General features: G+C 46.4%; 1 protein-coding gene and 1 pseudogene across 1 annotated transcript; both read right to left on the bottom strand.

Annotated features, from left to right (window-relative positions):
• Positions 1–295: 295 nt before the first annotated feature.
• On the bottom strand, positions 296–4,771 carry LOC125544659 (proline-rich receptor-like protein kinase PERK8). The gene is made up of 8 exons (XM_048708404.2): positions 3,140–4,771; positions 2,626–3,033; positions 2,426–2,509; positions 2,268–2,338; positions 2,082–2,158; positions 1,829–1,976; positions 781–942; positions 296–668 (listed from the first exon to the last, which is right to left on the bottom strand). Exons 1-8 carry the CDS (start codon positions 4,035–4,037, stop codon positions 483–485), a joined length of 2,034 nt encoding a protein of 677 aa, XP_048564361.2. The 5' UTR covers positions 4,038–4,771; the 3' UTR covers positions 296–482.
• A 5,462-nt stretch (positions 4,772–10,233) lies between these two features.
• On the bottom strand, positions 10,234–11,810 carry LOC147980274 (protein FAR1-RELATED SEQUENCE 5-like; annotated as a pseudogene).
• Between the last annotated feature and the right edge of the window lie 2,641 nt (positions 11,811–14,451).

Below are 14,451 nucleotides of genomic sequence, written 5' to 3' on the forward strand. Positions count from 1 at the left end.
CGGCCTTTTGACAAACAAAACGGAGGGTGCGGAATGATTGAGCATAAGATCCACGGGATTACGCCCGGAGATATAAACATTAGGGTTAACATGCACGAATGATTGCAGCGCTAATACAAGGCCCGAGTCAACCCACCGAGCTCTACTGCCTAGAGCCCTAGGCCCTGCTGAAGCTTGCACCGCAAGCCCAGCAATCTGGCCGATCAAAAAAGCATCCATAATACAGTTACTTTATCTGGGAACCCCTGGAGCCGAAGCCTCTGTATTTTTCTTTTTTTTCATTTGACCGAGAACAGAAAAGAAAGAAGGAATTTACTCATCTCCTGAAAGAATTGCAAAATTTACTTTACTCCGGGGAGGACAAGGATTTCCGTCAGGGAAGGGGGGAAAAATCATGTAAAAGAGATAATTACATGTAAAGAATGACCAAAAAGAATGTTAATGAAGGTCTTGTACCGGCCGACCGACGCCTGTTGTTCACATCACAGGTCTCTCCGGCTCCTCCAGCTGGCCTGGCTCAGCTCGTCGCTGCACTCCCGGCTGCCGAACTCTCTCAGCTGGAACAGCCTGATCTCCTCGGTCCGCGGCTCCAAGAACACCTCGCTGCGCCCGGGCTGAAGGCCGTTGTTTAGGTTAGAGTCGGCTAAACTATCCAGTGCTCTTACCACCTGGGATATAGCAAAGGAAAATACATGGGCATACATCTTAGTCCTGTGCTGTCATTTAAAAAAAAATCAGGAACGAGGTAAAATGAATGAAATGTGGTTTATTATTTAGTACCTGCCCCATCCGTGGTCTCATCACCGCAGAATGACGAATGCATGCAGCCGCAGCCCCTATCATATGATACATCTCATTTTCTTCGAATTTGTTTTCCATCCTCGGGTCCGGAAGATCCCCGAAGTCTCGATGCTCGATTGCTTGCGAGAGAAAGGGCCGAGCCTGAAAAAATTTCAGCAAGAGCAGAGTTTGAGTTTACATTATGCACCATCTATCAGTCATGATGAAAATTGAAGAAATGCATTTAGACAGTAGCCAGAGAGGAATGCATTTAGAGCAATGAGGTGTCATCTGTGTGATGCATTCATCAGTTCCATTTATGCTTATGTTCGCTAATATATTAGGATAATCGGTCCCTGTTTTCTCAAGTTCTCATTTAGCTTCTTTCATGACTCACCACAGCATGAAGAGTGCATTAAATAACACTGTATCCACTTTCTGCGTGCCACCCTGGAAGAATAATCAGGTTGCCCACTTTCTATAAAAGCGAGCTCCAATAGTTGGAACTTTTCAGCTCACTTAGTTCTCTCCAGATCACTTTCTCGGTCAACATGCTATGGAAACGGGTCCAATGGAAGGGGCCAACATAATACAACAGCTAGCATCAGCCACCTTGTAACCTTGTAATAAAAGAGCCCAACGGTTCAACTTTGGAGGGAAAGAGGTGATCTAGAGAAGACACCGCTAGATGCTGCATGATATCAGGCTCTAGAATTTGGAAATCACCTCAACAGCTATATTGATCAACAAAAATTATCTAGTACTACTATGGACAGGAAATCAACCAAATCTTGAAGCATCTAAGTAACATAACCAAACTTCAACTAAAATTTCCCCTCTTAATTAATGAATGAGGCAAGTCTTTTGCCTCCTTTCAAAAAAAAAGTAACATAGCCAGATAATACGATAGGTCAATTATTAATTAAAAGTGAAAAAAGATGTTACTTATATCAATCAAATAAATATTTTACGAACGTGAAAAAAGAGCATAGTTTATGACCTAAAGCGAGGAGCATGCAACAAGTACAGAATATTTTAAGAAACTCACCCATTCGACAAGACTCTCATCTCCAAGCGGCTGAGAAGAATCAACAGGTTTTCTTCCGGTAATAAGTTCCAAAAGAACAACTCCAAAAGAATATAGATCAGACTTTGCTGTCAACTTCCCGGACAATGCATACTCTGGAGCCAAATACCTGCAGAGGACATACTACATTTATACTGGAAACTATATATAGATCACAGATTATCGGAAAAAATTGACTGAAGATTGCAATGGCTGTCTTTGGACCATTACTCACCCAAATGTTCCCATGACACGTGTCGTGACATGCGTGTTGGAGTCGGCAGCTAACCTTGCAAGTCCAAAATCAGAAACCTGGAGATTGGTTGGAGGTACATAGCATTTTTTTTAGAAAATAAATACAACTGAAAAATCGCATAGAAACAAGTGGAAGCTGGAACTAATACACCAAGTAAAAGCATACCTGAGCTTCGAAGTTGTTATCCAATAAAATATTAGATGATTTAATATCTCTATGAATAATCCGTGGATGACCTGATGAATACAAACAGAGCAATGCTTAGTACACCACACTAGTTCAGGGGATTAATGTGAAGAGACAATTTAGTCACAAAATATTACAATCTTCGTGCAGGTAAGCAATTCCACGAGCTGCTCCGGCCGCAATCTTGACCCTCGTACGCCAATCTAGTGGTACTTCATTTACTGAAATTCCATGAGCATGGTTAATGACCAGGCAACATATGAGCAATCTAGCTGCCTCACTAAAGCTAAAATTGATGCAAATAAAAGAACCACTATGATTGACAGGGAGTTCTCACCATGGAGATGGTAATAAAGCGTGTTATTGGGAACAAAATCATATACAAGCATCCGCTGGCCCTCTGATACGCAATAGCCTACTAGTGAAACCAAATGTCTATGATGTACTCTGCTGATAGTATCAACTTCGGCCCTGAACTCACGCTCTCCCTGCCCATTCCCAATCTTGAGCTTCTTGATAGCCACAGGGCGACCATCTGGCAAGATGCCCTTGTACACACACCCAAATCCACCTTCTCCCAAGAGGTTCTCATCCGAAAAGTCATTTGAGATTCCTGCCAAATTCTCCGGCGTGAACAGCATCCTCGAGTACCCTATCCCGGAGTCTGCCGGCGAGTAGGGGAACCCATGGCTCCCGGTACTGGACCTCATGAAGGGATAGCCCGGTGATCGTAAGTAGAACCCATCTGGCCAACACAAATACTGTAATGAGCATCGTCTAGGACTGGCTAAATTTAGAAACTGCAGATATAGAGATACATTTAACACTCGGGCGCTTATGTTTTCTAGTACCTGATGCTAGTGAGGATCCTGCAGATGAGGGGATGTAATTGGGTGGTGGCGGCGGGGGAGCTGGTTGCTGCTGTGTCGGCAGTGCTGAGGGAGGCTCTGCCCGCCGTCGCTTCTTCTTGACAAGCCAAATGGTGGCACCGATGAAGCTGAGCATTGCAAGACCGGCAATTGCTACAATGGTGGTGGCAGTTTCCCTCGATATTTCGATGTTCTTGCCGCTGCCATTTGAGCGGGTCGAGTTTGAGTGTGGCCTCCCAGGCGAGCGTGGCGGCGCATAATGTGGCTTAAAATGATGGCGCGGCGGCGGCGGGGGAGATGCAATTCTTGGCGGGGGAGGCGAAAAGACTGCAACCGGCGTGGGTGCTGGAGCTGGAGCTGGAGTAGGCGATGGCGATGGTGGGTGGGATGGAGGCGGGGCTGGTGGCGAGAGGACTACTGGCGGCGGCGGGGGGAGGGACGGGGGCGGCGGCGACGGGTACACGCGGGGCTGTACGCGTGGCTGGTCGGCCGCCATCGGTGGCGGTGGCGCCTGAACCTCGGCGGGAGGCGGCGAGGGCGATGGGGACGGCGGTGGAAGCGACGGAGGGGGCGCGTCGGGCGGCGGAGGCGACAATGCCGGCGGTGGCGGCGAGGACGGCAATGCTGGAGGAGGTGACGGCAATGGCTCGGGTGGCGGGGAGGCCGGAGGGGGGCTACTTACCGGCGGAGGGGACGCCGCGGGGGGCAAAGAATGGTAGGACGTGGAAACCGGCGGGGCCGAGGCGGAGGAGGAGTAGGGACAGCCCGGCGGGCGCGGCGCGGGCTGCGGCTGCGGCTGCCCATGCCCGCCCTGCGGCACGGCGTAAGACGACGACGAGGCCGGCTGCGGAGGCATGAAGGGATCCGCGTAGCCGCCCATCCCCACCACCACCGCCGCCCTCCGCAGGCACCTCCACAGCAGCGAGGCGTGGGCGCGCGCTGGCAGTGGCAGGCAGGGGATCTGCAGGTCCTCGCCGACGGCCAGATCTCCCGCCCGGCTTCGCCCCAATCAAGCAGCTCAGCGAACCACCGCTTCAATGGAAGGAAGCTGCCACCCACCCTGGCCTGCTCTCTCTCTCTCTCTCTCCCGACAGCGACGTGGAGAGGAGATCCGAATCCTCCCGCCCACGCAAGTGGCGGCGCGCGCGCAGCAGATCACGCACGGCACGGCAGAGAAGCCAGCGGCCGCGGAGCTCGGGCCGTCGGGCGGCGCGGCCGAGATCCGAGGCCCTCGGGCGGGAAGCCGATCCTCCGTCGGCCAATGCAATGCAGCAGAGCACCGCGCACCGCTCGCCTCTCTGTGTGTCTCGCCTCAGCTGAGCTCACCTCACCTCAGCAGCACGCCGAGCTCATCTCTTTCTGGCGCCTCCCTCCCGTCCCTGCCCGCCTGCCTTGGTGTCCGTGGCTGCCTGGCTGGACAGTAGAGCATCACTAGTGGTGGTACTAGTATAATTTCCTCCCTCTATTTCCCCTTGCTTCTTTTCTCAAAACAATTTTCTTCCTCGGGTGTGCGCGACCGGGGGAGGGGTTGGTGCCAGGTCCATATGGGAAATAGCTGGACTGCGAGGAGCAAGCGGTACTGGCGGTACAGTGCGGCAGCATAGCATAGGGAGCTGAGTCGGGCGAAAAAAGAAGGCTGGGAAATTGGGCATTTCCCGTGCACACTGTCGCTTGCGGCCCCCGCCCCTCGCCTCCCCGCGGGTGGTGGAAACCGGGAAGAAACCGCGGAAGGAAGGGCCACTGGCCTGGCCGCGACGACGCGCAGCACGCTCGGCCGGCCGGGCGGAACGACGAGGCAAGTTGCGGCTTGTTTTTTTTGGCTCGCGGCGAGCGTATGGTTCATCCTGCGGCGTGCGACGGTGGAGGGTGTACTCGTTATAGTTTACTGGGTACGATGCTGAGGGCAACGCTGACGGCTGGCTGGGGGCAACATCTTGGCCGCTTTTCGGTTGTCGTCCCCTTTCTGCTTCCGGCGAACACGGTCCGCAATCACTGACACGCCGGCTGGGTACGTGCTTGAGGGTGTGGCTGCTGTCGGCGATTCATCAGCTACAATGGTGAATAATAGTAAGTCCCCGATTATATTTTCTTCACTAAGAATGCCACGGTATCTTTCCTTCACGAAACTTCACATGTGAGTAGGATGATCGTCCAAGGTTGATAACCCAAACTTTTAGAATTTCATTTTTTTCTAGTAATTTTTTTTCAATTTTACTATTCACGTGAGTGCATATGGAACTATGTTTACCTTTGTATTTTTAGTTAGAACACGAAGTGAAGACCAACCTCCTAAATATCAAAACCAGAATCTAGTTAATGTTTCGTATAGCACAGGCTATGTCATAATCGTCGTATAAGTACTCCTAGTAAAGTAGAGGATGTTGTTGAGGCAACACATTATGTCAAGAGACGACACCAAGGCAAACTCTGAATTACACACATGAGAGCTCCAACAAGGAAACAACAAACTGTCAATGGGTAAATATTGCAGTAGTAAGATCAAGGAGATGCGCCATTACCAATCCCGTGCAATCTAGCACTCATCTTGAGGGTGGTCATTTCCAATGGATGAAGTGATATTGAAGACAAAATAGACTTTTCCTTGTCGAGAATGCACGAAAGGATTGCGCGAATTCTCCACTGCAAGGGTAGACCACCCCCCCCCCCTTGGGAGTGTGATGAAAGATTTACGACAATGAAGTGACATGATCTCACAGAAGACATTAATGAAATTATCTCCAGGAGGGGTTGGTCAATGTCCATGGCCGAATGTAAATAAAGGACACTACACATGACGAGAGAAACAACAATAGGGGTTACCCAACGACAACACGACAAAGATTTTGGGAAGAGCTCACAGAAAATGCGCATCATTGACTTCGGGGGCATGAATGGGATGAAGGTGGCGGCGTTGACATGGAAAATGGCATGAACATATCGTTCTTATCATGGATCGATTGTCCGGATAGGGATTTCACCCACCATAAGCCAGCGTGGAAGTGGAGGAGGCTAGACAACCTCACACATGTCGTTGTCAGTGCAGCGCCATGTAACATCCTACGTGCAAACATCAAATAAGGGATAGTGTAAGTGAAAGAGGTGGATCTTTTTTATCTGAGGGCGGAAAGAACATTACAGGCGCGGAGGAAGGTTGCACATGACCTCGCCGCCACCGTCCATTGTGTGGCTTACACTATAAAAAAATACACTTCCGTGATGATACGTGTTTGTCATAGTAGGTCACGTTTTTTGTCATGCATGTAGATCCATGACGATTTTATGACAGAAACAAGATAGTCATACCTGTGTTGTCATAGAAGTGTTCCATGACATTACCAAAATTATTATCACGGAAGTGTCCACTTCCATGACGATAAATCGTGCGTCACAGAAGTGCTTTCATCAAGGGTGGCCGACACATGGCATCCACCGTAATGGAACGCCGTTAAGCTATCGGGTCGGATTTTGGATCCGATAACCCGTTAACAGCCCTGACCAATGGGGAATTTCCACGTGTAAAATTCTGATTGGCCGAAGGGAACACCTGTCAGCTCGTCAGTGGGCCAGATGTCACCCGTCCATTGGAAGAGACATGCCTATGATACGTCGACACGTGGCTGGGCCCAACAAAGGCCCATATAGGTTAAAAAGGCCGGCCCAGCCAAAGGCCCGTAGAACTTAATCAGGTACTAGTGGGCCAGCCCAATAATGGCCTGCTTAATAAAGACCCATTTACGGTCCGAAGCCAGATCTGGCCCGTTAATTGTTCGCCCAATATTTGGTCCCATTTACGGCCCGAAGCCAGATCCCGCCCGTTAATTGTTCGCCCAATATTTGGACCATTTGCGGCCCGAAGCCAAATCTGGCCCGTTAATTGTTCGCCGAATATTTGGGCCCAACTACAGCCCAGTGACTTTTAGCCTGTTAGAGGCATGATGTAGACATGGGCCCATTTCAGCCCGGTGTGACTTTCGGCCTGGGAATGGCACGTGCTGGCCATGGGCCATATATGGTCCGACGGGACATCGGGCCCACTTACGGCCCGTGCTAAAGGTGGCAACAATTAAGCCCAATGTGACTTTGGGCCTGTTAAAGGCCTGTTGCGTAATTTGGCCCGTTGATGCCCGTGCTAAGCTTTTGGCATCTTAAAGGCCCATGATATCAGTGGGCCAACTAAGGCCCGAGATATGTTTCGGCCTGATAACGACCCGTGAGCTAACTGTGCCCAAAACAGCCCGGTCTACATTTCGGCTTGCTGAAGGCCCGTCGAAGACTAGTGAAAATTGAGGCCCAACATGCATTTTGGCCTGCTAAAGGCCCGTGGTTTCATCTCGGCCGTAACAGGCTAGTGCAATATTCAGCCTGTTCATGGCCCAAAGCTACCTGGGCCAAACTAAGCGCTGGGTCGACAAAAGGGCCAACTAAAATATAGGCCGGTGTAAGTTTGGGCCTGGCGCAATGTGTGAAGGCCCCAATCATTCAGGCCCAAGAAAGACGCAGGCCGGCCCAATTGTGGCCCGCTAAAAACCTGGCCCGTTAGAGTCGAATGTTTTGGTCCGGTTAACCACATCTGATTTTTTTCAGATAACGAATGATGGCAGTAACTAGTAGGAATTAAGAACAAACCTACTCTATACAATAAAGAAATTATGGCATGGTAACTAAAAATAAACCTACACTATACAATAAAGGATTTAAGATATATTACATCCACTGGGCATCGTAGTTCGCCACCAGTGATCATAAAGCGCAACGAAGAAGCAGATTACAAAAACTGGGCACCATTGCAGCGTAACAAAATAATACTGAACCGAGACCACTTCCAAGACAGTTCAAGAAAGGTTAGCCTTGCGGGGGAACTGCTGCGCAAGCTGCTGAGCAAGGCTGTGAGACCGGCCTAGCATGTCGGTCATAGCTTCCAGGTGTAGTTGTTTAGCGATGAGGTTCCCATTGGTGTTCTCCGCAATCTTTCTTAGAGATAGGATTTCAAGTCGAAATTGAGTTCCAGAATGCCATTTTGCTAGAACTTGGGACTGAAGAAGTCGAACTGATTCAGACAACGAATTCTGTGAGCTTGCCAGACTGTTAGTCTCAAGTAACTTGAACACTGCATCAAGACAAGACTTTGGGGTTGTCTCGCTATCTTCAAGATGTTTTGCCTTCTTTGCTGCAATATATGTTGGGTTTGTCTCACAGCCTTCAGCAGACTTGTGCATGCCATCAGGCATATCACCCTGAAACAAAGCAGAGAGATGACAGGTTTTGCACGTGTATAAACAAAGAGGATAACTGTTCTGTCAATTCTATCCAATTTCAAATTAGAAAATAAAGAGTAAGTTCAAAATATCAATAGCATAATTTGGCATTGTTCATAATACGGGGATCTTCTCCACACTACTGGATTACCATGTCAACATAACAAGCATAGATGAAGGGCAAAGAAAATCATTGTATCTATTTTGGATAATGTGCATGGCATGTTGTTCATATCATCAGCCACATCAGTAAGATAAAACAGGAGATGACAAGGTGCAAACGTGGGCTGCTTCACCACACACTAGATTATAGATCCACAAAAACAAGCATACATATAAGGAGTATTAAGTAATGTGCATGGTATGAATAATGAATTTGGTTTTACAAGTAAAACTTAGAACTTACGGTTCTTACAAACATGCATTTTGGTAGAAACAGCAAACTAAACAGTAGTAAATGATAGGGAGTATGAGCAAATTAAACAACAGTTGAGGATAAAGGCTTTAGAAGGACTGACTTACATTAACAGTTAACACCGGCTTTATAATGCCCTTCTCCATGTCAAGGGAAGGATAACTCAAGAATTTCAGCACAGAATCTTCTTCCTAAGCATTGCCTGTACTCTACATTTTGTAGAGAGTAATTATAGATATGATAATACTGGAAGGGATAGAGGATAATGAAGATAAGATACAGATTGATGCTACATAATCAACTACCAATCCCTGGAAGTACAAGCGTTACAGGACAAAATGTACTGACAAGAGCAATGGGCTACACTTCTCACTAGCATTGTCTGTGTATTCTACTTGCTGGTAAGATTAAATATAGATATGATCTTTTTTAGTGAATGGTGGGCGAGGGAGATAAGATGCAGAATGCTACAAAATAAACCAATCCCTCTTCCCATAATACAAGAGTGTTTTGAACACTGGTGTATTGTACAAAACGTTCTTATATTATGGGACGGAGGGAGTAGCTGTTAATGTAAGTACAGTGATAGACCACGTTCAGTCCTTACAAGAGGACTGCAGAGCTAAACCTCTTCAAAAGCATTGGGTTGATTCTAAATTTATGTAAGAGTCCATACGGATCTTATAATGTCCACCAAATGGACGATTACGAGGCTAACATGTGCAGTGATGCTACATAATCAAACAGCTATGAAAGTAAGTATGGACATACAGGGCAAGAGATACTTACAAGAGTAATGCAGTGTGCAGTATAGTTGCGAGATTCTGTGGTCCCTTGAGAACGAATGTTCTTCTGCTAACAGTTTTCGTACAAGTGAGACATTAAGGCAAATGCAGAAATGTAGTTCAAATTGTGATGTGATATCATAGATAGTACCTTACGCTGCAGCCGAGACCAATGTGTAACAAGATTATTCCAGTCACTGTCGGATAAATGTAGCACCGGAGACTTTACAGAAATTTCGTTCAGAGACTTGCCATCGAAGTGCGCTTGCCTCAGGTAGGAATGGTACTTCATCAACGAGTGCTTGAAAAGCGCAACCAACCCTTGCTCTTCATCACAATTCAGTTTGCTCCTCGCCTATTTAAAAGAATGAAATCTTGTGTCTTCTGTCAGCAGAAACATATGCAGTTGAAGGAAATATGCCCTAGAGGCAATAATAAAGTTATTATTTATTTCCTTATATCATGATAAATGTTTATTATTCATGCTAGAATTGTATTAACCGGAAACATAATACATGTGTGAATACATAGCCACAATTGCTTCATCTACCAGGACACTATTACTTTTTTTGCTTCAACTAGTTTGCAAGCCCAGGGGTCATTCTCTTCATGTGGTAACCATCACAGCAGCTTCCCTAGGCATGTTGCAGGAGTGTGATCGACTGAATCACAGATGTTGCATTTGTTCTTTTTCTTGGGGTGTAGCTCTAGGGATGATTGGAAGCGCCTGCTGCGGCTGCGCCCTTTTGTAACTGACCGAGGTGGATCCATAGGAGCAGGGGCAGGAGGTTGGCTTGAACCACTTGGGGCATTAGGGTTTGATGCTTCCCTAGCCCAAGACGCTTCTCGGGCTGCCTTTAGCCTCTTCTTCCTTAGTTTATTCAGCTTAGTGACCTCGACATCTACTGCTTTCACGTGCCTCCTAACTACAGCGGTTGCCTCATCACTAGTCATTGCCTTCTTGGCTAGCTTTGCAAAATCCATTGTCAGAGTCACTTGCTGAACCTGGTTCTCCAACTCAGCGGGCAAGTCCGGTGGAGGGCCCTTGTTAGTTAGCGCTGGCGCACTTGGCACCGCATCCTGCGTCCAGCGGCGCTTGATGTAGTGTGCAGGTATCTCATTAACGCCAAGGTGCGTGAAGATTTTCAAGACATGGCAACGAAGTATGTCGTCCCTATGCCACTTGCAACATTCACAATCATAGATTGCTGGTTCTGGCCTCACTGTGACTAGGTACTTCCTTGATTCATACCCTGGAACTTCTTCTGTATTGGGCTCAAGGTGATAGAAGTTGATTCTAACGGGGCGCTGATCGTACTGGCCAATCATTTGAAACTCAGTTCTAAATTTCACATAGATGTCCCTAGTGTATTCCTTGTAGGCATGCCTCTCAATGGGGAAACGCGACCATTTTTATGTTTCTAGATGCTCTGTTCGGTAGTCTTTCCCGCCCTCCCACGCGAGTATGTGTACCTGAATCTTCTCGTATTGCTTGATGAAGTTGAGAATTGACTTGTGTGGGTTCACATAGCGCTTCAAGACAACATTGAACCCTTCATTGCATTGCGTCGACTGAAGGAAAGGGAAGAACCTGAATTTGAAGTAACACGACACCCATGTAGCCCGATATTCATAGAGTTTCTCAAAGTGTCCATGCATAAGACCTTCATACTTCAACTGAAGCGCAACCCATTTCCTTTCAAATTCAGCCAGGGTGAAACTAAAGTCAATGCATTCATTGAAGTCTTTGACCAAATCCGGGTTCCTAGCCAACACAGGACCAAGCTTCTCTTGTGCTTTCTTCATTATATGCCAACGGCAACACGGTGAATCGTTGTCGGGAACTTCCTCTTTGTAGCTTGTGCCATAGCAACATCTTGGTCCGTGATGATGTTGTCCGGAGCCAAACCATCCATTGCCTCCAAGAAAGCATCAAACAACCAGTCATAACTTGAGGCTAGTTCCTGCTGCACAAATCCACATCCAAGCATAATTGACTGCCCATGCCTGTTAATGCCAATGACGGGGGCAAACGGCATATTGGACATGTTTGTGAGATAAGTTGCATCAAATGATATGCAATCCTGATAAGCCTCCGCGTAAGCTTTCCGCGCCGCACCATCCACCCAAAACAAGTTTTCTGTCCTGCCTTTCACATCCGTTTTGCATTTAAAGAAGAATCCTGGGTCGTTTTCCATCATCTTGCAAAAGTAGTTTAGTGTTTCTTCAATGTCAATGTCCTTAGTTGGGGCATTCAGCTTTGAACAATGGTTATGGATGGCTTTAGCTGTGTAAGGGACAATTAACTCCGAGCCGTAGTATGATGACATTATCATCATCATCTTTCCTGGCATAAATAAAAAAACAGAAACTTGTGTTTCAGGACAAACTAACCACAATGTAGCGAGCAACTTGTTTTTATAGAGAACATAAAGCAACACTTATGCATAAGTACAACAAGACCATGTATGTTTTCAACCAAGTTTTTTCTATTGGGTGATGCTTTTTTATTATTATCAGAGTTGCATATAAAATGAACATAGTTGCCTCAGATCACTGTTCAAGTTGTCAGGTTTTTTCTGATCAGGGTTGCCCATGAACCCTAAGCAGCTTATACTAGGATAGGAAAGAAATCCAAGTACTTGAGGTAGGAATAGGTAACACCAAGTTTTTCTGCTGGGTCATGCTTTTTTTTATTATCAGAGTTGCATCAAAAATGAACATAGTTGCCTCAAGTTTACTATTCAAGTTGCCAGGCTCTTTCGATCACGGTCCTCCATGAATCCTAAGCAGTTTATACTAGGATAGAAAAAGAAATCAAAGTACTTGACACAAGAATAAGTAACACTTCTCTAGTAACAAGATTTAATTCAATGAGAAGGAAGGGGGAAGGTGGTGTGGGCAGTTATTTTTTTGTTCTACCTGCTGTCAAGTTGCAGTCGTTAAGGTGAGTCGGAATTTTTTCCCTCTTCCGGCGGGATGACTTGGTGAGAACGGAGGTATTTCGAAAGTGATGGGTTGTCAAGCAGTGGGTGGTTGTGATATGCAATAAAAGTGATAACCTCCCATCTGCCATCTATAAGCTTCACCACCATCTTAGCACGACATTTTGTTTGCTTTACAGTTTCTCGCTTCCTCTTCTTCTTGTAAGTGTGTTCTTCGCCATCCTCTTCAACATCTTGTTCAGGTGAGCTCGGGCATGTAGTGTTTTTGCTTGACGAGACAACATCCGAGACCCCAACCCTCTCCACGGGGCTGCGGAACTTTTTACAGCAAAATTGTTGCTTTTCCAACACACCCGTGTAGGCTGACCTGTAAGACATATTCGACTTGATTGAAAAACCCACCATCAAAGCATAGCGATTGTAGTGTTCCCTCGCATCATCTAATGTGTCGAAGCGCATGCCAACATAAGGTTGTTGTGGCTGTGACCTAGCTTCTTCGTCTTCCAACTCATGTGCCTCATCAACTAAAGTATTAGCATGAGCAACCATAGGTGGGGGAGCATCAACATGATTGTTTGAGACATGAGTAGTGTTAGAGCCAACGTTGTGGTCAGGGGACTCACCAACCCCCTCCTCCAAATGGTGATGCTCCTGCTCATCCCCTGCATGCAAGAAGGGTGCACCCAACTCGACTGAAATGTTGATGGACTCTACGTCAAGCGGTGGTTCATTCGGATCAATCATCATGAACAATCAACCTGCAACAAACTGTGTGTCAGCTCACCACAAAAACATGAATCGTCTTTTTTAATAAACTAGTTCAAGAATAAAAGGAGCAACTGTAAGCACTTGTTTGGGAAACTATAAAGTTAAACAAAGGCGATTTCTATGTTCTTTTTTCTCAAAAATTTCTTGTTTTCTCTTTTTTTCATATACCCTTTATGTTTCTACCACTATGACCCACATATATAGCAGCAAAGGTTGTTTTACATGATATGCGTTTTTTCATTTGTGCTTTATGGAAACAACGTGCATATCTGATGGAGAGCATACGAGGAGTAGAAGGCATATCCTTTGGTGTAGTTTATGCCTTTTTTATTTTTTTTTAGTGAGACCATATGCAATGTAGCAAAGTTCCTTAGTGTGGGATTATTCGAATCTATTTTTACGTGTCCTTTTATGCGTTTGTCATTTGTGTCTTAGCGAGAACCATACTGATACGCAAAAGCTTTGTTTTAACACATGCAAGTTACTACTTTCTACCCGCTTCTAACATGAGTTTTATGTTTTGGTAGCACATGCTTCATGCACAGGGAGTTGCATGTGTTTAGTACTAGAGTTGCCCTGTTCTTACACCTCATAGAGGCAACTCTAGCTTTTTGCACAACTATGATGCGCAAAGATGTGCAATGGTCCTGCACATTGCATAGCTCTTTTTTATCCGCATAGAGTTATTTCAATGCATACAATATAGAGAATTAGGTTTTGGTGTTGCAATGGTCCTGCATATTTTTGGCACTAGAGTTGCCCTATTTTCGTATTGGTGTTGCTTTTTGTTTTATTAGAGTTGCTCAAGATGCATGCCATATATAGGGTTGGCTCAAAGCAGTCTACAAGTTGCTCTTTTTTTTCACCAAATCAAAGAACGAACTAAAATAGTTGATACTCAAGCAGGCAGGCTTGGGGTGGTTGAGTAGGAAAGAGTTGATCGAAGAGCGAGGAAGAGAGGGCCGGGGGAGGTGGTGCTTACCTTTTTGGGGGGAGGTAGGCTGTCCTTTTTTGTCTCCAGATCTGATTTTTGGGGCAAGAAAGGGGAGGAAGGAGGGGTTCCTGCGTGGGCTTGTTCTTCAAGACGCCATTGATGGGGCATATCTAGTTTGGAGGAAGAAAGGAG

Source organism: Triticum urartu, chromosome 3A (genome assembly GCF_056163025.1).
Source record: "Triticum urartu cultivar PI428250 chromosome 3A, HENAU_Tu73, whole genome shotgun sequence".
NCBI classification, from domain to species: domain Eukaryota; kingdom Viridiplantae; phylum Streptophyta; class Magnoliopsida; order Poales; family Poaceae; genus Triticum; species Triticum urartu.

Excerpts from the sequence above, each read along its gene's own strand:
- LOC125544659 (XM_048708404.2), bottom strand. The coding sequence starts at position 4,037 with ATGGGCGGCTACGCGGATCCCTTCATGCCTCCGCAGCCGGCCTCGTCG. Across the intron at positions 2,339-2,425 it reads TGCTTACCTGCACGAAGATT|GTCATCCACGGATTATTCAT; the intron begins GTAATATTTTGT and ends TGTATTCATCAG. Across the intron at positions 943-1,828 it reads ATGAGAGTCTTGTCGAATGG|GCTCGGCCCTTTCTCTCGCA; the intron begins GTGAGTTTCTTA and ends AAATTTTTTCAG.